Below are 23,090 nucleotides of genomic sequence, written 5' to 3' on the forward strand. Positions count from 1 at the left end.
TTTAGGTAGTATAGCTTCTCAAGCAGTGAGCATTGGGACAATGTTAGTGCCATCACTGTGGACAATATTAATAACCAGAATGAAGGGAAAAATCCCTTGTCCATTTTTCTAAACCCTCCTGGCACCTGATGAGTCGCATAATATGCTAATTCTGTGCATTTGTTGCTCACAGCACACCCTGGTGGTGAATTTTGGAACTATTTGGTCAATATCTCGCCTGTTTTAGTCTTCTTTGTCTTGATAAATCCAGTTATGTTAATTGTACTTCTCTAATTCTTCTGTTTAGTTCTGTTTCTTTTCAGTTGCTCTTTTACAATGATAGTGCTTATCTTCAAATTCTTCTGAGGATGAGTTTTGTTCTTACTGATTTTACATTGGCTATCCTGGTTCCCTGACAAAAAACAGCAGGGACCTTATTTTGCTGGTCAGTTGTTTTCCAATGCGGTATACTTATAGAAGAGTGACGAAGATATTGTCAGGTCTCTGAAATATTAGGTATTAAAGGAATGCAATTTAGTCTTGCTGGCTTTGGAGAAGTGATATACTTCAGACATAAGTTAGTAAGAAATTGTTACCAGGGTAATGTAGAAGAGTTTCCATAGAATGGAGGTAGAACAAGAGGTTATTCCATACATACTGTATAGGGAAGGCCTAAGTGGTATTTGCATGGACAGTATTGGTGAGTGCATAATCATTGAATGAGAATAATAGCACAGTTTGATGAACTTTGTATATGATAGTGAGTCCTTTCCATAATGAGTCTGATTCCATGGAGGTTTGTTAATAATTCTTCTCATATTATTATTACAACCCCTTGCAAAAAGTAGACGATCAACAACAACAACTGTAAAACTAACATCGTATGTACGAGGGCTGTTCAGTAAGTAATAAGACTAATTTTACTGTCGTGAAACCACTCATCACAATATTAATTTCTGTGGGATAAAGAAATGTTGCTTTCTGTATTAACAAAAGAGGTTGATAGATGGCATATACAGGCTGATGTGCCAGAGTGTCACGTGACTAAACGCAAGCTTGTTTCGGTGCGCCTACAAGCCGCGACCAGTTGTCGAAATGGAAGTGTCCTTGGAACAGCGTTATGCGATTAAATTGTGTGTGCGTTTGCAAAAATCAGCATCGGACACTTTTAACATGATACATGAGGCTTTCCATGATGAAGCAATGTCGAGGGCAAGTGTTTTTCGCTGGCATAAAACTTTTAAGGAAGGCAAAATGTGGAAGACCTTGAATGCGAGGGAAGACCTTCAACGTCCATCACAGAGACAATGATCAACACAGCAGCGATTATCATCAAGGAGGATCGTAGAATTACAGTATGCCAGCTGCATGTTGTCCTGAATATTTCTGTGCGAAGTGTTCACTCAATCATTGTGGAACATTTGGGACTGAAACATGTTTGCGACTGATGATTCCCAAACTCTTGACACCGGAGCAAATGCAGCATCGAGTTGATGTGTGCACAGAATGGAAAGAAAGACTGGAACAAGAAGGTGACAACTTCTTAAAACACATCATTACAGCAGATGAAGCATGGTTGTATCACTATGACCCTACAATGAAAGAACAAAGCAGTGAATGGAAGCATCCATCCGTCTTCGCCTATCCCCAAGAAAGCAAAAACTGTCAAATCGGCTGGTAAAGTTATGACCATAATGTTTTTTGACTTCGAAGGCATTGTTTACCAACACGCTGTAGAACCCGGGAATACTGTAAATGGCTCATACTATGCGGATGTTTATACGGACAATGGTACAGCATGTCAAAAGGAAGCATCCATTGCTGAAGAATGGCTTCTTATTGCACTACGATAATGCAAGGCCACATATTGCTGGTTGTGTAGTGGACGTTTTGCAAAAGAACAACATAGATATCTTACCACACCCTCCATACAGTCCTGATCTCGCACCATGCGATTTCTAGCTATTTCCTCAGCTCAAGAAACCACTAAGAGGCCGCCATTTCAAGAGCAACAAAGCATGTGTTAAAGCTGCAGAGGCACTTTTGAAAGAACTCTCAAAAAACGGACTTTCACATGTGTTTAAGAAGTGTTTAAGAAGACGCAACGTTGGGACAAATGCATCGCGTCTCACGGTAGTTACTTCGAAAAAGACCATGTAAATGATGACGATTAAAGGTAATCTGTTTTCTGTATAAATATAGTCTTATTACTTATTGTACAGCCTACATATATTAGGATTGATTTCTCCTCAGTACATAAATTTATTATTATTATTATTCAGGCCTCCATGGAGTCAAAAGACTCATCGTAGGAGATCCTTCCTAAGAAACACAAAGTTTATCAAGACTCATCGAGGGGAGGTCCCCCCTAAGAAACACAAAGTCTATCATACCACTCCTTAAATCGATTGACCGTTCTCGCTCTCACTACTCCATCAGGCAATGCATTCCATGGTTCAACCACCCTCCATGCAAAGAAACCACTTCTCACCCTCTTGCTCATGGTTTCCTTTTGTAACTTCCAGGGATGGCCTCTTGTATCACTTCTTCCCGCTGTTCAACCAAGTGAAAGAACTCCCCAGTGTCAACTCTGTAACCACCTTTCAACAGTTTAAAAGTCTCAATCATATCACCTCTCCTTCTTCTATCCACCAAACTCTGCAGTCCACATTCCCTCAGCCGAACCTCATAACTAACATTGTACAGTCTTGAAACCATCTTTGTCACCCGTCTTTATATCCTTTCCACAGTTAATTTATCCCCTTCAAATCCTGGGGACCAAATCCGAGAACAATAGTCTAAGTGTGGGCTGATCAGAGTCTTATACAACGGAATGATAAATCTTTTATCTCTGCAGGTCAGTGTCCTTCCCATTATTGCAGCAATCCTCTGTGTTACCTTCACCACCTTTGCAATATTATTATTACCCCAAGACCTCATGGAGTCAGAGACTCATCTGGGAGGTCCTTTTATCGTACACACACACACATCTCATCATACCGTGTCTTAAACAAACTCAAACTCCTTGCAGACACCATACTCTCAGGTAAGGCATTCCAATCATTCACAACTCTGCATGGAAAAAACCTGCCTCTCATTCCTCTACTCACACCCTCTTTATACAGTTTCCAGGGATGACCTCTGGTTCTCCCCTGATCTCCCACTATTCTCTGTAGAACTTCTCCACCATTGATCCTATAACAACCGTTTACCAACTTGTAGGTCTCTATCATATCTCCCATCTTCCTCCTGTCCACCAGACTCTGCATTTACATCTTCTCAATCTTTCCTCATACTCGACATTCCAGAGGTCAGAAACTACCTTAGTCAGTCGCCTTTGGACCCTTTCCAACATCTCTTCATCCTTCTGAAAACCCGGCGACCAAATCTGGGCACAATAGTCCATGTGTGGCCTAATCAAAGCCTTATACAATGGAACAAGAATCTCCCTACTTCTACACGTCAGTGTCCTCCGTATCATTCTCAGAAGCCTTTGTGTTGTCTTCACAATTTTGGTGATGTGTCCCCTAAATTTTAGGTCCTTATCCACTATCACCCCAGATCTCTTATTTTCTCTACCTCCAACAATATATTCTCACCAAGCATAAATTCTCCATCCCATCTTTGTTTTCCAAATTTTAAAACCTTACATTTTCCAACATTGCTCACATCCCCATTTCCGTGCCCAATCACTCAATTTATTCAAGTTTTCTTGTAAGGCCACAACATCTTCACTACGCTTTATGATTCATCCCAACTTTGCATCATCTGCAAACAACTGAATATCTCCATCCAAATCTTCACCAATATCATTAATATACAAGTTAAACAGTAATGGCCCTAAAACAGACCGCTGAGGCACTCTACTAGTGACTTTCCTTTTCCTGGATATCGCACCCCAATACACAACTTGTTGTTACCTATCAGATAGTCAGTCTCCAATCCAATGCACTAATCTAATATCCAACCCCATCTGCTCTAGTTTGACTGTCAACTTATCATGCGGTAATCTATCAAAAGCCTTTGCAAAATCTAAGTATATTACTGTGTATCCTTCTCCTCTGTCCATGGAAACAGTCACCTTATTGTAATAAATAAGTAGATTACTAAAACATGACCTCTCTTTAGCAAATCCATGCTCTCCATCAAAGATAATACCATTGTTGTCAACCCAACTCTGGATCCTAGTTTTCACAAGCTTCTCCAACAACTTAACCACAACACCTGACACACAGATAGGACTATAATTTAATGCTTGAGTTCGATCACCTCCTTTATGAAGTGTCACAATCTTGCCCTCCTTCCCCTCCTTAGGAACTTGACCAAGACTCGTATTAAAAAAATATGTCAAGGCAGGTGTCAGCTCCCTGGCACATTCCTTCAGAATATGTGGTGATATATTATCAAGTCCCACAGCCTTATTTACATCTAGTTTACTCAACTCCCCAAACACCTCTTGCTCACTTACAGTCAATCTCTCCTCCCCATCATCAACCCTCTCAATCTCTCCATGAAGTCACATTCACAAGATTGAAAGATCTTTATGAACTGCTCATTAAGTATCTCTACCACACATTCTGCAACAGCTGTCTTTATATACCATTTTCTCCTATCAATGTCATCCTTCCATAATAATTCTTTCTTTTGCTGGCTAGATATCGAAAGCTCCCTAGGATTCTTTTTAGCTTCATTAGCTAACTGCTGTTCATAGCTCTCTTTAGCTACTCTCACCAACCATGTCACCCTCGTTGCCTGGTCTTTGCAGACCTCATGAAATTGATTATTTCCACTTCTCTTATGCTGCCTCCACAATGCCCTTTTTCTCAGTATCACATGCTTAATCTCTTTATTCATCCATCTCACACCTACCTTGTTTAACCTTCTCACCCTTGGAATACATTTAGACATTGCATCTACTAGATAGTGTTTTTGAATATCCCCCAAGCTGCATTGATCTCTTTTCCAGCTAACTCCTCATTCCACGCTACACCCGCAAGCTGTCTCCTGAGCACTTCATAATCAACCCCCCACCCTTATAGTTCCACATATACCCTTTACTCACAGGGGTCCTCGCACTGCTGGCAACCATCCAGGTAATCACCTCATAGTCACTCTCAGCAATTGGTGGATGATCTGACACCTCATTTATAATTACATCCTCTGATGAGATGACCAAATCCAAGACCTGTAGAAAGTATTTTACCTTGGGTGTAATAAATGTTAAAGATACCAAGCTATTTTAAATCTGGTTTTATTCCATTTCCCAAGTAAGCAAACAGACAAACAAGTCAAGTTTGCACCTGCAAGTCTAGCTGACCCTGCACATAGTGCAAGACCAAGGCAACTCGTGGTAAAAGTAGAATAAGCTCTGATCACTAATCTTAATATTTATCCTTAATGCAAAGCACATCTCCTTGCCTTTAGTACAAAGCATCATACATCTCCTCCTGGAGATGTGCTTTGCATTAAGGGTAAATATTAAGATTAGTGATCAGAGCTTATTCTACTTTTACCATCAGTTGCCTTGCTCTTGCACTATGTGCAGGGTCAGCTAGAATTCCAACACTTGCAGGAGCAAACTTGACTTGTTTGTCTGTTTGCTTACTTGGGAAATGGAGTAAAACCAGGTTTAAAATAGCTTGGCATCTTTAACACAAATCCATGACCCTTTATCCTCGTGTGCTCTCTGTTACATACTGTCTGAAGTAGTTATCCCTCAAAAACTCAAGAAACTCATTTTCTTTACTTCCAGTCTATCTCATCATTCTAGTCTATATTGCCATAATTAAAATCACCCATAATGATCGCCCTTTTCTTATTTGCTTGGCTAATTTGACTATACATTTCAATATCACCACCATCCACATTACCTGGTCTATAACAACAAACCACCAAGTATTTGATTCGATTCACCTCTATCTCACATACTGCCTCAAAACCACTGGCACTATTTCCGTCTTGCATCTCTACTTTGTGTGGACATAACTCTTTCTCTATCATCAATACCACTTCCCCTCCCTTTTTACCCTTTCTATCCTCATGAAACACATCATACCCTTCCATCTCTATTCCTGTCAGGATGTGATCCTCTTCCAACCATGTCTCACTTATTCCGACAATCTTTGGTTGAACAGATGCAATTAGTGCAACCATTTCATCTGCCTTGTTTCTTATACTTTTAGCATTTGTATACAAACATAACAGCTCATTTTTGGATCTACAGCTAGTTCCACTGATACCACTCACTCAATGTGATCTCTCCATGCTCAACTGGAGCCATTTCCCTTTCTGCTTCTTCATTTTCGAACCCTTTTCAATTTCAACTGTTTCCTCTTGATCCCTGGTCATCCCATTCCTTTCCTGCCTACACATGCTCTGACCTCCTCTTGGAGCATCCACCTTTCTCATGCTGTGTATACCCCTGTCCACCCTGAGCCTCCCTGTTTCCCTGCTAAATATGTCCCCTAAATTTCAGGTTTCTATCAGTCATCAACCCCAGATCTCTTGTCTCCTCTACTTCCTCCAGTATAACTCCTCCCATAGAGTATGCAGCAGCCCATTGATGTTTCCCAAACCTCAAGACCTTACATTTTGCTGCATTAAACCAAAACTGCCATTCATTTGCCCATCTATATAGCTTATTCAAATCCTCTTGCAGGGCTACCATATCTGCACTATTACTAATAATCCTTCTCAGCTTCGCATCATCCACAAACAACTGAATATCCCCTTGCAATTCACTGACAATGTCACTGATATAAAGGTTAAACAATATAGGTCCCAGTATATACTGAGCCCTGTGGGACCCCACTTGTAATCCTCTGCCTCCTTGAAACTTCCCCCCTATTGGACAGCCAACAGGGGGAAGTTTCAGCTGTCCAATAGTATCAACTATTGGACAGCCAATAGTTGTGATACCTATTGAATAGCCAATCCTGAATCCAGTTGACTAATCTGACATCCAGGCCCACGTGCTGTAACTTAAATATCAGCTTATCATGTGGCACTCTGTCAAATGCCTTCGCTAAGTCTGAGAAAATGGCAGTATATGCCTTTCCTTCATCTGATGCTCTTGTAACTTTATAAAAGGCTAGCATATTGCTAAAACAAGAGCGCCCCTTTACAAATCCATGTTGACTCTCACAGATAACATTACCCTCGTCTGCCCAATGCTGTATATGGTCCATCGCTACTTTCTCCAAGATCTTAACAACTACTGATGACACAAACTGGCCTATAGTTAAACACTTCCAGTCTGCTACAAACTAACCTTCCTTCCATTCCATGGGCACCTTTCCTGCAGCCAGACTTTCATTGAAAAGTCAGGTCAAAGGCACTGTCAGTTCCCTGGCACATTCTCTCAAAGCTCATGGTGAAATACCATCTAGTCCCACAGCTTTGCTGATATCCAGAGTACTCAGCATTTGAAACACACTCTCCTCCTGTACCTCTAAACCTCAAACCTGCTCTATCCCTCTAGTATTAAAACTGACTCCTCCAGGATGAAATATTCCAATAAAGTGTTCATTGAACAATTCTACTACGTCCTCTGCATCAGTCACTCTATTCCCATTTTTATCCCACAATATCATTCTTCCACAGTCATTTCTCCTCCTGCTGGCCACATAGCTAAAAAATTCCCTAGGATTTTCTTTGAATCTTAGGGCCAATCTCTCATATTCCAGTTTTGCCTTCCTTACCATACTAGTCACTCTTCTGTCCTGTGTCTTATATTCTTCATGCATCTTCTCTTCACCTGTCTCCTTATATCTCTTCCATAGCCTCTTTTTCGCATGCAATTCCTGTTTAATATTTTTTGTCATCCACTTTACTCCAAATTGCGTCCTCTTTTTCACTCGTGGTATACAACTTACCATTGCTGCTAACAAATATTCTTTCACAATTTCCCACGTATTAATGATATCCTGGCCTTCCAATTCCTCCCTCCATGAAACTTCTCCAAGTTGACGTCTTAGACTATTAGTTAAAAAAGAAAAAAATTATTACAAAAAATATTTTATAGTTACTTTTAACCAGAAATTAGGTGAATGGAAAATCAAACACTAAAGAAAAGAGTATGCAATCATTGGTTCATCGAGAAATATATATCTGATCACCGAACTCACTATTTTGTTATTCTTTCTTTAGGCCAAATAGTGACTTTCATCTCTTGCATGGACTCAGTAAGCTTTTAATAGTCAGTTGGCAGAATTTCACTTCAGCTTTCTGTAATTGCTTGACGTAATTCAACATTTGTCGGCCTCTTGTGTCAATTTTTTGATTTAAAATATTTCAAACATTTTCAATCAGATTAAGATCTAGGCTATTCGAAGGCCAAGTCATAGCTTTAATTGGAGTGTTTTCGTTGTTTTGCAGATAGTTCTTGATTTGTCTGCTGTGGTGACAAGATGCATCTTGAAAAATGAAGTCATTGGAATTCTGAAATGATTTTTCAATACTAGGAACCAAAAAATGGTCTAAAATTTCTTTGTTGACTTTGAAGTTGACTGTACATAACACGATACATAGTTTTCCAACACTTTGTGATGTCATGAAACCGCAAATGGTAAATGAGGGAGAAAATTTAGCCTTGGTATTAATGCAGTTATCAAAGAACTTTTCACCAACTCTTTTCCATACAAAGGTACCGTTATCACTGGTTCCAAGCAAATTTGAGATTTGGCACTAAAAATGACTTTTTTTTTTCCAGTCATCAAATTCCCAATTTACATGATTTTTACACCATTGGAAATGCCCTTTTTTGTGTTGCTTTCTCAAAAAAGGTTTTCTTTTTGATTTGCAAAAGCGAAATCCTTGACCATTCAGCTGATTTCATACTGTGCGGTCACTTACCTTGTTTGACCATGTAGCTGTCCAGTCTGCGTGAGGTGGCATGTGGACATCCACTTCAAGGCATGTCTTTTATACTGTTAGTCGAACGATATTTTTTGCAAATGTCACATACAGTACTTTGAGCACATTTTAGTAATCTAGGTACTTGTCTTTGAGACATTCTGTCTTTCAGATATGCAATCATTCTGTTTTTTAAATTACTGGAAAATTCTTTCACAGTAGCCATCCCTTAACACTATAGAGAGAGAATTCAGATTTCACAGCCACGATTCTGCTACTTATAAATGTTTTATCTATGCTTTAGGTGTGCACAAACAATTGTAGATTTGCATATTGGGGAATGATAAGCATTTGTTTCCTCAGCGATCGGTTACTTTTTTCAAACTGTCAACTTAATTAGATACTCTTTTCTAACCCAGATAATTATTTTCTTTAAATTAACCTTTAAATCTTTGAATCATATATAAATTTTTCTTTTCATTTTATATTTTAAAGTGAGCGATTTCATTTTTTGCATGCTAAAATGTTGGTATGTTAAACTTTCCAAGAAATATATGGGGAAAATGTATTACAGTCATCGCAGTGATAAGCGATTGATCGGATGTTTTTTTCCAGGGGTTGTATTGTATGGGTACATCCATGGAGTCTGAAGACTCATCACAAGAGACCCAAACTATCCACACAATCTATCATACCTCTCCTTGAATTTATTAATAGGTAAAGCACTAACAACCGACTCTGGTAACCCATTCTACTCATTCACAACTCTTCAAGCAAAAAATCTAGTCCTCACATCCCTATTAATCACACCGTTATTCAACTTCCAGAAATGATTCCTTGTTCTGGCTCCTCCAGCCAAGTGCTGAAACATTTCCCCTGCATCAATCCTATAAAACTTTAAGCAACTTAAATGTTTATATCATATCCTCTCTTTTTCTCCTATTAACCAACTTCTGCAATCCACACACACACCCTCAATCCATCTTCATAGGGAACATTCCACAGACCATTCACCATCTTGGTCACTTGCCTCTGAATCTTCTCCACCACTTCCTCATTCCCAAGAAACCCAGGAGACCAGATTTGAGCACAGTAATCCAGATGTGGATATATCAAGGCCTTATAAAGAGGAATAACAACTTCCTTATATCTATTGTTGATGTGTTCTTCAATAGCCAAGTAATCTTATGGGCTACCTTAGCAGTATGTCCTCTAAACTATAACTCTCTATTTACCACACCCCTAAATCTCTAGCTTCATCTATTTCCTGGAGTATAATGCCATCAGTGTGATACACAGCTTGTAATCTGTTTATCCCAAAATGCATAACTTTACATTTCTCCACATTAAACTTATATCCATTGTATTTTGCCCATACTGACAACCTGTTTAAATCATTCTGCAAGCTTTACACAATGCCTTGATTAGCTATTACTATACCTAATTTTGCATCATCAGCAAACAACTGAATATTTCTTTCAGGTTAATTCCTAGATTATTTATGTACAAATTAAGCAGTAATGGTCCCAACACCGAACCTTGTGGCACACCACTAGTCACCTGTTTTCACCCTGATTCTGCCCCTCCATATACCATTTTTTGATATTTGTCCTGCAGCCACCCTCTTATCCACTTAACTGGTGGATAAGAGGGTGGATTGTGCAAATGCCTTTGCACAATCCAGCAGAATCATTGTGTAGCTATTTCTGAATTGACTACTCTATTCAATATTTTTGATTGAGAGACTAGATTCCTCATTTGGTCATTCTCACACTCACTCGCTTCATGGGCACTTTCACACAAACTCACCTGCTTCCATCCTAATTGCTTAAGTTTTCCTGAATTTGAGCTTTAGCATGCTCGTTGAACAAAGCTATCTCTTTTAGACACATAACATCAAAACCATTTAGGTGGAGTCCATTAACATTATACAAATCCTTCTTTCTCTCAAACACGGACCACAGATCCACAAATCCTATCATTCCTTCTTCACAATCTACATATAGACTCATTAGCTAGCATTGCCTCTCTCCAGTTTATATCTATGATAGCATGGTAGGAAACTTATAATCTTCACCGTCTTGCTATTCAGTTTTGGCTCTTCTAACAACTCCTTTACATTCTCCTTCATAGAATACTTCTCGCCTCTCAAATCATTTGTGCCAGCCAAGACGATCATTTCCTTTGACTTGCCTTTTTGTATCCAGAATGCATGACTAATGTTGTGAATTTATGCACCAGGGAAACACGATTTTGTCACACATTCATTAATTTCTCCCTCAAGCATTGAGTCTCCATCTATAATTTTATCCTTAACTTGTTTTTCTTGTTTGTTCTCTGTCTTTATTATTACTTTGGACAACCCTTCCTTCCCTTTTCAGCCCTGCTAATCTCTTCCTGCTTCTGCAGCTTTTTAATTTCATGCTTTGTGCTGTGAAGGATAACATTCAAGCATGCTATTTCTTTCTTAATGTCCATTTTCTTCTCCTCTATTTTCACTGCCACATGTTCAGCATTAATAACATCATTTTCCATCTTACCATTAGAACTCTCCACTCTACTAACATTTGCTGCATGCTTGTCACCTATTAGGCACTTGCTTTTGAAACATTTAATACACATGCCCTCTCCAGTTTCAATTTCCTTCCGCATATCCTTTAATGTTGTTCTCGATGAATACATTTCACACACACTGCACAAAATCCAGCAAATTCAAATCACCTGACAACACAGGTAATAATTCTTGTGTGTGTCAGTATAAATACAATTAGTAGATAGATAGATACTTATCTATATATGTGTAGTTTATCATGACTTATAAAGAAATCTTGCCTCGTATGTTGACCAAGACATTATGTAAACAAAACATTTCGTCTGAGCAAGATTTGTTACAGATCAGTTTCATTGATTCTAAGCAAGAGCCGGCAATTGGGGAAGTTTCCATCAGTCATGCTGTATAATTTCAAGTAATTTAAGTATATTGGTCTTTTATTATATGAATAAAATTATACATATTTCTTTTTTCTTTAAATAAATAATTATGTTCATTTCCTTTGGGTTTAGATTGCCATAATCTTTTATATGGCCTTCTGCAACCAGATCAAACTAAAAGATTCACTCTGATAGATGCCATTTCTCATTCTTGGTTTGGTAGTGATTCGAGATTAACAAATTTAATAATAGAAGATAATCCTGATAATACAAATCTATTGCATTCTAAGGTTAGTAATTTTTTACATAATATCTTAAATATAGCGACATGTGATTTTTTGCATCCTGGACAAGTTTTTCAAAGTGAAATTTTTCTGATTTAATTATCTCTATTGCAATCTTTTACTTTTTTATTTTACTTGTAACTCTTTCAACTTTGTGGGCTTTCATGGGATGCCTGGAGTCTAGAGACTCCTGGTTTTTAGGATTTTTCTAGTCTTTGAATAATGTAGTAATTAACTAATTGCTAAAACTAAAGAAGCATTCAGATAAAAAAAAAGAATTTTTGGCATTAGTCAGTGCAATCTCACCAAAAGTTGTAGGCATTAGTGAAACTTGGCTGTCAGTAGAAGACGTGGTCACTGGAATTGATTGTGATGGGTACAGTATTTTCAGGGAGGATAGAGAAGATAGAATAGGGGGAGGAGTACTATTGATGATAGCTGATGTGTTGCAGCCAAAGAAAGTAGTATATCAAGATGATAGACATGTGAATGAGAGTTCATTTGAGTTTATTCACTGGTGCAAAATAGTGACCAATGCAACCAAATATAGAGTTGGATGCTGGTATAGGGAGTACAAGGGAAGATATTGAATTCATGCATCAGCAAATTAGTGCAATGAGTGCAGGTTTAGTGATTATTATGGGGGATTTTAATTATGGTGATATCAATTGGAAGGAGGAAATATCACGTAGCAAAAAGGAAATGGAGTTCATACATCTTTTACGAGATAATTACTTCAAACAGGACATAACTGAAGGCACACGTGATGTGAAAGTGTTGGACCTGGTTATTGGTTCAGAGATTATATGCATAAGTAAGGTGTCCTCGTTACCTCCAATTGGTGAAAGCGATCATGTGGTATTGACTTTGGAGGTTGCAAAATCGGTGGATTTTTCTGTTAAGAAGAAGTATATATGGAGCTGCAGGTTAGGCAATTATAACAAGCTTCGGAGTGAGCTTGCAGCCATCCCATGGCAGAACATATTGCAAGGGAAAGATGTTAGCAGTGCATTGGATAAAATCAGCGGGTATCTGAGGAAAGCAATATCAGATTGTGTCCCCATGGTCAGGAAGTCAAACATGGCAGGCGTTAGATGGATGAGCACTAGTATCAAGCTTGATCTGCAAAAAAATAAAATGTTATGGAGAATTTACAAGGAGAAAGGCGATCATTACACCCATGAGCAGTACAAGGCTCAAGCTAGGAAGGTTACCAGCATAATAAGAAAAGCTAAATCAGATTATGAGAAGACCTTAGCCAAAGAGATCAAGGATAATCCCAAAGAGTTCTTCCACTATGTGGCAAGTAAAAGGAAGAATGACTTCGGAAGGATAACTTTAGTGGGTGCTGATGGTATTGAGGTGACAAAAACAGATGTAATAGTCGAGTTACTGAGTGATCACTTTTCAAAAATCTATCACCCCAAGTGAGGATATCTCTGTACTTGTAGCAATAACTAATGTGAGAATTGAAGCTAAGAAATCAGTGGTATTTAATATATTGCAAAATTTAAATGCAAACACAGCTCTAGGCTTAGATGGAATATCAGCTTGGGTGTTGCATGAATGTGCAAATGAATTGTCAGCCCCTCTTACTTGGATATTTAATTTAAGTTTGAACTCTGGATGGTCCCTAGGGAGTGGAAGTAAGGCAAAGTGGTTCCTTTGCATAAGAGTGGCTCTAAAACTGCAGTAGTTAATTACAGACCAATCACCATCTCAGGAGTAGTGGTAAAAGTATTGGAAAGGTTGGTTAAAGACAAAATTCAAGAATGGGTGGATCAGAATATGATACTCTATAGAGGCCAACATGGTTTTGTTAAAGGTAGATCCTGCCTTAGCAGTCTATTAACTTTTCATAATAGAATGACATTTGAGTTGGACAAAGGAACTGGCTACACAGTGATACTTTTGGATTTTGCTAAGGCTTTTGACAGGATACCCCATGGAACACTGTTACGCAAATTGGAGCAGATGGGAATGGATACTAAATTGGTGATATGTATAGGAGAATGGCTCAGGGAGAGATACCAGAAGGTGGTGTATGGAGGAGCCGAGTCCAGGATGAGGCAGGTGACCAGTGGTGTGCCTCAGGGCTCTGTACTTGGGCCAATGTTGTTTAATTTGTATATAAATGATATAGGAAATGGCTTACAGGGAGATATTCAGTTGTTTGCTGATGATGCAAAGTTGGGTAGTGCAATAACAAATCAAGCCGATGTTGAAAGTTTGCAGGATGATTTAAATAAGCTGGTAGAATGGGCAAAAGGTAATGGATGTCAGTTCAATGTGGAAAAGTGTTAAGTCATGCATTTTGGGATTAAAAGATTACCAGCTGTGTACTACATTGATGGAACGGTACTCCAAGAGATTGATGAGGCTAGGGACTTAGGGGTGTTAGTAGATAGGGAGATGAAGTTCAGAGGACACATTGCTAAGGGGTCCAAGATGGCACATAGGATTACTTGGTTGTTGAAGAACACACACTGACATCCAGAGATAAAGAGGTTATTATTCCCCTTTATAAAGCATTGATACTTCCACATTTGGATTACTGTGCTCAGATCTGGTCACCTGGATTCCTTGGAGATGAGGAGGCTGTGGAGAGGGTTCAGAGAAGAGTGACTAAGTTGGTGAGTGATGTAAAAAAAAATGCTCCCTACATTGATAGATTGAGAGCGTGTGGATTGCAGAGGTTGGTTAATAGGCAGAGAAGAGGGGGATATGATAGAAACATTTAAATTACTGAAAGGGTTTTATAGGATTGATGCAGGGGAAAGGTTTCAGCTGTGTTGATAGTGATGGAAAAACAAGAGGTCATCCCTGGAAATTAAAGAAGAGTGTGGTTAACAAGGGTGTCAGAACAAGGTTTTTTTGCCTGGAGGGTGGTGAATGAATGGAATTCATTGCCTGACTTAGTTGTGAGCTCGTCTGTAAATGAATTCAAGAAGAGATATGACAGATATTGTTTTGCTAGTTTGGGTCTCCCGCAATGAGTCTACTGACTCCATGGAGATACCCCTAATAATAATAATAATAAAAATTTCATGTTTTTGGTAGAAATGGAGATAATGGCATGTAAAAGTATTTAAATCTTTTTGTAAACACTCTTAATATGACATTAAAAATAGTGTACAGAATTATTGACAAATTAAGAAATTAGAATGCTGATTCATAAGGGCATTTTTTTTTTAAATGAAATAGAAATTTTGGATAATTGTTAGACAGTCTGAAAAGTTTCAAACAAGTGTTCCAAAAGTGTATACTAGACACGTGAGTCATGTCCAAAGCTAAATAAAGTAATGGTAAACCTTGTTAACAAAGGTATAAAACTGTGTCAGAGAAAATGTAAATATGAGTGTAGTTGCAGAAGTGAGGATATATATAAATTATGTATGATAATTTGCAAGAAGTGGTAGAAGATTAGGAAAATGAAGTAGCTGTCATGAGAGAAATAGCATGCTTATGCAAGTGAGGTCTTTCACAGGAGAGAGTGAGATAGAAGAGAAGCAAGAAGAAAAGGAAAGTTGTGTTGAGAGGGAAGAAAAAGCAAATCAGATAAGTGATTAGTAAAAAGAAAGAAGTTATTTGGTATGATGACTATAATAAAACATGCTATTGATAAATGACTTAAAACTTCGAGTTGTGACCTTAGATTGCAGTGAAAGTTTTCCCGGAGTGAAAATTAAGAATATAAAGGAAGCAATTCAAAAACAGGGAAAAAAATGTAAATGAGATCATAATTGTACTAGGTACTAACGATTAAACTAGCGATAAGTTCAGTATGAGAGAGGACATGAAAGGGTTGTTGGAAGAGCCAAAAGTGAAGAGTGAGAAAGTGAAAATTGTCAGTATTTTACCTTGATATGATTAAAATGAATTAAGAAGAAGGGCTAAGATGGCAAATGATTTGATGCTTAGGCTATTATTATTATTATTATTATTTCGGGCGACTCCAGGAGTCCTTAGACTCATCGAGGGAGGCCCTAAACATCATGTCCACACAACTATACGATTACATTCTCACAGTATCTATCATACCTTGTCTTGAACTCGTTCACCGTCATAGCACCCACAACAGACTCTGGCAGCTTATTCCACTCATTTACCACTCTAAAAGTAAAGAACCCAGCTCTAACACCCCCTGCTAACCACACTCTTGCCCAGCTTCCATAGGTGTCCCCTAGTTCTCCCACCACCAGTCCTGATCTCAAAAATATCCTCTGAATTAATCCTATAGATTCCCTTTAGCAATTTGAATGTCTCGATCATATCTCCCTTCCTCTGCCTATCAACTAGTTTCTGCAACCCACAAATCTTCAACCTGTTCTCATATGGTTCATTCCATAGACCTGTTATCATCTTTGTCACCCGCCTCTGGATCCTCTCCACCTCCTCCCCATCAAGAAGGAACCGAGGTGACCAAATCTGGGCACAGTAGTCGAGATGAGATCTTATCAAGGCTCGGTACAGAGGTACAATAACTTGCTTGTCTCTGCTCGTCCAGGTATTTTTCAACAACCAAGTGAGTTGATGAGCTGATTTAGCTACTTTTGCAGTGTGCCCCCTAAACTTCATCTCCCTATCCACCAACACTCCCAAGTCCCTGGCCTCATCAATCTCTTGGAGTACAGTTCCACCAATGTGGTATACTGCTGCTAATCTTTTCACCCCAAAATGCATAACCTTACATTTTGTCACATTAAATTGACATCCATTCTCCTTAGCCCAGAACTCCAATCTATCTAAGTCATCCTGCAAGACTTTGACATCTTCTGCATTCACTATTGCCCTACCCAACTTTGCATCATCAGCGAACAAATGAATTGTTCCACTTAGATCCTTCCCTATATCGTTAATGAACAGATTAAACAGCAGTGGTCCAAGAACAGAACCCTGCGGCACAAAACTAGTCACAGGCCGTCTTTTGGACTCTACTCCTGAATAAACTACTCTTTGATATCTCTCCATCAACCAACCACCTATCCACCTCACCAACCCTATATCCATTCCCATATGTTGTAGTTTACGGATTAGTATTCCATGTGGTATCCTGTCAAATGCCTTTGCCAGGTCCAGCAGTATCACTGTAAACCTGTTTCCCTTATCCAGTTCAGCCGTCACCTTGTTATAAAACTTGAGCAAGTTACTGAAGCATGATCTACCCTTCACAAAGCCATGCTGTCCCCTGTACAGTATCTCGTTTTCATCAATCCATTCCTGTATTTTTCCCTTGATTACTTTCTCTAAGACCTTTACAACGACTCCTGATATGCTGATCGGTCGGTAATTTGCAACCGTAGTCTTGGATCCTCCTTTATGCAGTGAAACTATTTTCCCCTCTTTCCACACCTTCGGGACTAAGCCAGACCTGAGACTCAGATTAAACAACATGGTCAAGGGCACTGATAATTCTTTAGCCGCTTCACGCAAGACCCGTGCCAGTATACCATCCAATCCCACAGATGTGTTCACATTAAGGTTCTGTAATAGACTAGTCACCTCCACTTCATTCATCACTATTCCTGTATAAACTAATGGTTCCTTCATTTTTTCAATGTCACCACCTGGATGATATGCTTTTGCAAAGTGCGCGCTCAGTAACTCCACTATATCGACTGATTCAGTGACCTCCTTACCATCGTCATTCCTTAAAATCATTTTACCGTGTACAGTTTTTTCCTTGCTTGCAGCATATTGAAAGAACTGTTTTGGATTCTCTTTTGCTTGCAAAGCTAGTTTCCTTTCATAATCCGCTTTTGCTTTTTTTACCACGCTCGTTACCTTTCTGGCCTGCACTTTATACCGTTCGTGTGTCTGCAGGTCACCCCTTTCTTTAAATTCCCTCCACAGTTGTTTCTTTTTTTGCAGCTCAAGCTTAATGGTGTTATTCATCCATTTAACCCCTACTTGTTTTACTATTCGGACCCTAGGTATACAATCAGCCATAACCTCCTGTAAATGCTCCTTGACCACTTCCCATGCTCTATCGACGTCCAGCCCTTGCAGTTGTATGCCATGGCACTGATCCAAGCAATCTCCTAAGCTTGTCATACTTGCCAGCACGGTAATTCCACATATACCCTGTCTTAATCGAAAATTCCACACCTTCAGCCACCTTATGATCACTCTCACCAATAGGTGGGAACATGGTCATATTCATTACAGTCAAATTCTCAGATGCTATTACCAGGTCAAGCACTCTCACACCCCTAGTATTTTCAATTACATGCTGTCTCAGATAGTTATCCCTTAATAATTGAATAAAATCCTTTCCCTTCCTCACATGTGTCCTCTCCTCCTTCCAATCAATGTTACCATAGTTGAAATCCTCCATAATAATTACCCTCCTTCCACTCATTTCATCAATTTCCCTATGTATACTATCTCCACCATCTATTCCATCACCTGGTCTATAGCAGCACCCAACTGTATATTTTATTCTGCCAGTCTCAATCTCACACCAAATAGCTTCAAATGAGCTCCTTTCACTATCCTGCGATACAACTTCAATTCTCCTTTGCTGCAGTTCATCAGCTATCATCAATAATACCCCTCCCCCCATTTTATTCTCTCTGTCCCTCCTAAACACACTATAACCTACACATTCTATCCCACTAACTATATATTCTTCCGTCAGCCATGTTTCACTAATGCCAATAACCTGTGGCCAGGAAGAGCCAATCAAGGCCAAAAATTCTTCCTTCTTGTTCCTAATACTCCTGGCATTAGTATACATGAAATGCAGTGATCCCTTAGTCCCACCCCTATATTGATACGTTATTCTAAACGACCCATTCCCATTTTTTGTCCTTAGTGCTGGCTCGGGTACATTATATACATTCTTACACTCATCTGTCTCACTGATGTCTGCATATCCATTTCCCTCCCCCCTCCTTGGTAGTTCTAGTTTCCCTGGTTTTGCACATCCATTTTCCATTCATTCAGCACTCTTTCCAGTCTCCGCACACCAAGTCCATTCAGATGCAGGCCATCCATCTTGTATAAGTCCTTTCGCCCTTCAAACTCATTCCACACGTCCACGAATTCCACACCACACCGTCTGCATAACCTACACATAATGTCATTTGCAATTATGGCCCTCCTCCTGAACTCCTCTCTGTGATACCGCGGCAACAGACTAACCATTCTAACTCTGTCACTCTTTTCTTTCGCTACCTTTAACAATACTTTCAAGACCTCTCTCATAAAAAATTTATCACCTTTCAATTCATTCGTACCTGCCACAATTATTAATTCTTTCACCCTCTGTTTTTGCACTCTAATACTCTCACTTACATCCTTAAATTTTGCACCCAGTAAGTACGATTTAGTTACACTGCCATCTATCACCCCTCTTAATAACGAGTCACCATACAACACTCTTTCCTTCATTTCAGAAACTAATGCAGAAGGAATGGATGCGAGTTTCTTGTATGTGTGGAATGAGTTTGAGGGAAGAGTAGATTTGTATAGGAGGGACGCCTAAACCTGAAGGGGTTTGGTATCAGGCGTCTGGAAAAACTGATAACTGGTATGAGACCTAGCACAGAGAGCGAGGGAAACTAAATTATAAAGGGAGGAATGGTGAGTGTAAGAGCGACAATGTTCTATAACAGTGTTAATGATGCGAATGGGCTTTGTCATAGAAATGTTGACGAGGAGAGAACGACTTCGACTTTGTGTTCGTCCGGTTCGGACCCATCAAACGTGTGCAAAGATGTCTACATGTGTAACGCATTAGAGAAGAATAGAGATCTGCAATTTGTCCATCTTTGTCATGCAGACAACAGACAAGAGTGTACAAAAGAAAATGCAGGTTTATTATTATGTCGTACAAGAATGCTAGGAGTATCACAAAAATGGAGTAGAGTTGGTTGCCTTAGTCAATATGTTGGGACTTCAGATTGCAGGCATTAGTGAGAGCTGGCTATCAGGTCAGAGATACTAACTGGTATCGCGTGTCAAGGGTACAGTATTTTTAGGAAGGATAGAGACGATAGCGGAAGAAGGAGCGTGCTTCTAATGATATCGGATGACTTGAATCCTGTTAGAGTTGAAACCTATGATTGAAGTAATACTACTAAGAGTATTTCCTGTGGCAGTGAGTTTGAAGTCATCTGGTGTGAGGTGGAATCTAGTAAGATCAATTACATAGTGGGATATTGTTACAGACCTGGTGGATCGGCTGCTAGTGATGAAGAAATGCATCCACATATAGACAAGATGAGAGTGAAAAGGGTAATCATAATGGGAGACTTTAATTATCCAAATATTCATTGTGTAGCAGTAAAATCTCATGAGAAGAATGAAAATGCATTTATTGAGCTGTTGTGGGACAACTTCCTCAAGCAGCATATGACAGAAGGAACTCGAAGGCAAAGAGTGTTAGATTTGATTATAGTACCAGAGGGCGTTTCAGTTAAAAATATAACTATTCTCCTCCGATTGGTGACAGTGATCATGCAGTACTCACTTGGGAAGTGACTAAGTTTATGAATGTTCCACTCAGAAAAGGTTACATGCCGAACTGCAAAGCAGGAAATGATGACCAACTGAGGAGTATACTGAGTTCAGTGGAATGAGATCGGTTGCTGGACGGGAAGATTATCGACAGTGCATGGGAAGCATTTAAATAATACTTAAATGATGCGATATCTGAGTGTGTCCCGAGAGTCGGAAGAATAAATAGGGTAGAGGTCAAATAGATGTGTAATCTTATTAAGCGAGAGATGCGTAAGAAAAGGATGAGTATAAGGAATACTACATGAGGATGGTGTGCATTATAAAATTATGACAAGCAGGCTAGAATAGTCACAACAGTTGTACGGAAAGCAAAGTCTGATTATGAAAAGAAACTGGCTTTTCGTGCTGAAGACAATCCACAATAACTCTATCAATATGTTGCAAGTAAAAGAAGAATGAATATGAAAGAATAACTCTTCTAAATCCAGATGGCGTGAGGGTTACAGATGCAGAATAGGTTACTCAACTGAGTGCTCATTTTGTTAAAAGCTATCAAACGTGTCTACGCAATATTGAGCTGACTGCTACCTCTCCACTAGATGAAGATATTCAGGTGGGAGGACGAGGTGTTAGAGCTGTTCCACAAAACTGAATGAGAATTCAGCAATACGGACAGATGGGATATCAGGACGTGTGCTAAAAGAGTGTTCAGCTGAACTGGCTATTCGTTTGACCAGGCTGTTTTGAATATGAGTCTCAAAACATGGAAGATTCCGCAGGGATGGAAGGAATGCATTGTAATCCCATTGCACAAGGATGGTGCAATGACCGATATATCCAACTATCGATCAATTATTATCTCACGAGTGGTGGTGGTGAAGATTTTGGAAAAATTGGTTAGGGCTCGCATTCAGAAATAGGTTGACAGCGAATCTCTACTTTGCAATGAGCACATGGGTTTACTAAGGGTAGGTCATGTTTTAGCTCACAACTTGCTCACAGTCTGTAACAATGTTACCATTGAACTAAACAAGGCGAATGGATACACCATGATACTGTTGGATTTTGCTAAGACTTTTGACAGAATACAGCATGGTAGATTGCTGCATAAATTTGGGAATATGGGTTTGTAGTATAGAATATTAACGTCCATAAGAGGATGGATGACTGACTGACAGATATCAAAAAGTGGTATATGGGGGTCTGCAAGATTTAAGGTAACCAGTGGTGTACCACAAGAATCAGTGCTTACTCCACTGTTATTCGATCTGTACATTAATGATATTGGGAAGGATTTGACAAGCGACATATAGCTATTTGCTGATGATGAGAAGATAGGTTTGGTAATCAGGAATGTTTCTAATATGCAGTACTTGCAGAATGATTTGAATAGGCTGGAATTGTGGACATGGGAAAATGGATGTCAGTTCAATGTCACTAAAAGTAAAGTTATGTACTTTGGCATGATTAGATATCCAGTGTCATATTATACTATTGGAATTATGTTAGAAGAAACTGATTGGGGTGTTAGTAGATAGGAATTGAAGTTCAAAGGCTATATAGCAAAGATTGCAAATACAGTGATACCTAGGCTGATGAAGATAATTCGTTCCGGAATCACATTCGTTAGCCGAAACGTGATTTCCCGTAGGTTTCTATAGAAAATCGTTTAATTCGTTCTGGATGCTGCCTACTATTTAAAGATAAGTTTTATAAAATATAAAAAGCACACACAATAAAAGGGCAAAAACTCACCAAAGGTTGAGATGAACAGCTACCCAATTAGATGAAGGAGAATGGAAAGTAAAATGAAAAACTGACTATCTTTTCACTATTATATAGACTTTATTAAACTGAAAATATATACACAACGTTTTTATTATTATTCTTCCAAATTTTCAAAGTTTATTCAACGTAAGTCTCTTCTTCTTCAGTAGCTGGCCTCTGTCTCTTTGCTAAAGGAGAAGTCAAAAATCTGTCCAAAGTTTATTGAACTTCTCCTTTTTCAGAATGTTTTTGAAGTGATTCAGACACTTGTCTTCAACCAAGGCACAAAGTTTGTTCATTTCAGCTTTGTTGGGATGCCACTTCACAAAGAGTTTGTCTTTGTAGCCAAAGACTGAAACCCTTCCCAGTAGTGCAGCATTTTTTTAATGTCACCTGTTGGCACTCTTCCCATTTTATTGCTGTCCTCCTCCTCTGATGAGCACTCTTTATCTTCCTTGTCTCTTTCCTGATTCAGTTGCTTTTTCAACTCTTCAAGATCTTCTGTTGTCAGATCTTTTGAGTGTTCTTCAGCTAATTCTTCTACATCTTCTTCATTTACCTCCAAATGTAATGCTTTGCCCAAGGAGACTATCTTATCTACAATGTCAGCATTTTCAGCAGCATCTTGAACACTGGAAACAGCACTTCTTATCTTGCAGTAGTCTGATCATAACCTTTTCCAGGCAGCATTAAGTGTCCTAACTGACACTTCGTCCCATGACTTGAATTGCATGAAGGATATGATAATGATCCTTCCAGAATTCCCTCAGAGTCAGACTGGTAAATGAAGTTGCATCAAAACATCTTTGG

General features: G+C 39.0%; 1 protein-coding gene across 1 annotated transcript in view; it reads left to right on the forward strand.

The window, feature by feature from the left end:
- LOC150101106 (uncharacterized) overlaps positions 1 to 23,090 on the forward strand; it is a 229,667-nt gene that overhangs the window by 138,767 nt on the left and 67,810 nt on the right. The window contains exon 7 of the mRNA XM_090401962.1: positions 11,896 to 12,053. Coding sequence (XP_090258088.1) covers positions 11,896 to 12,053 — 158 coding nt within the window. The remainder of the gene's footprint in view (positions 1 to 11,895; positions 12,054 to 23,090) is intronic.

This window comes from Typopeltis vanoorti, chromosome 12, assembly GCF_054136105.1.
Source record: "Typopeltis vanoorti isolate ZY-2024b chromosome 12, IOZ_Tvanoo_1.0, whole genome shotgun sequence".
NCBI classification, from domain to species: Eukaryota; Metazoa; Arthropoda; class Arachnida; order Uropygi; family Thelyphonidae; genus Typopeltis; species Typopeltis vanoorti.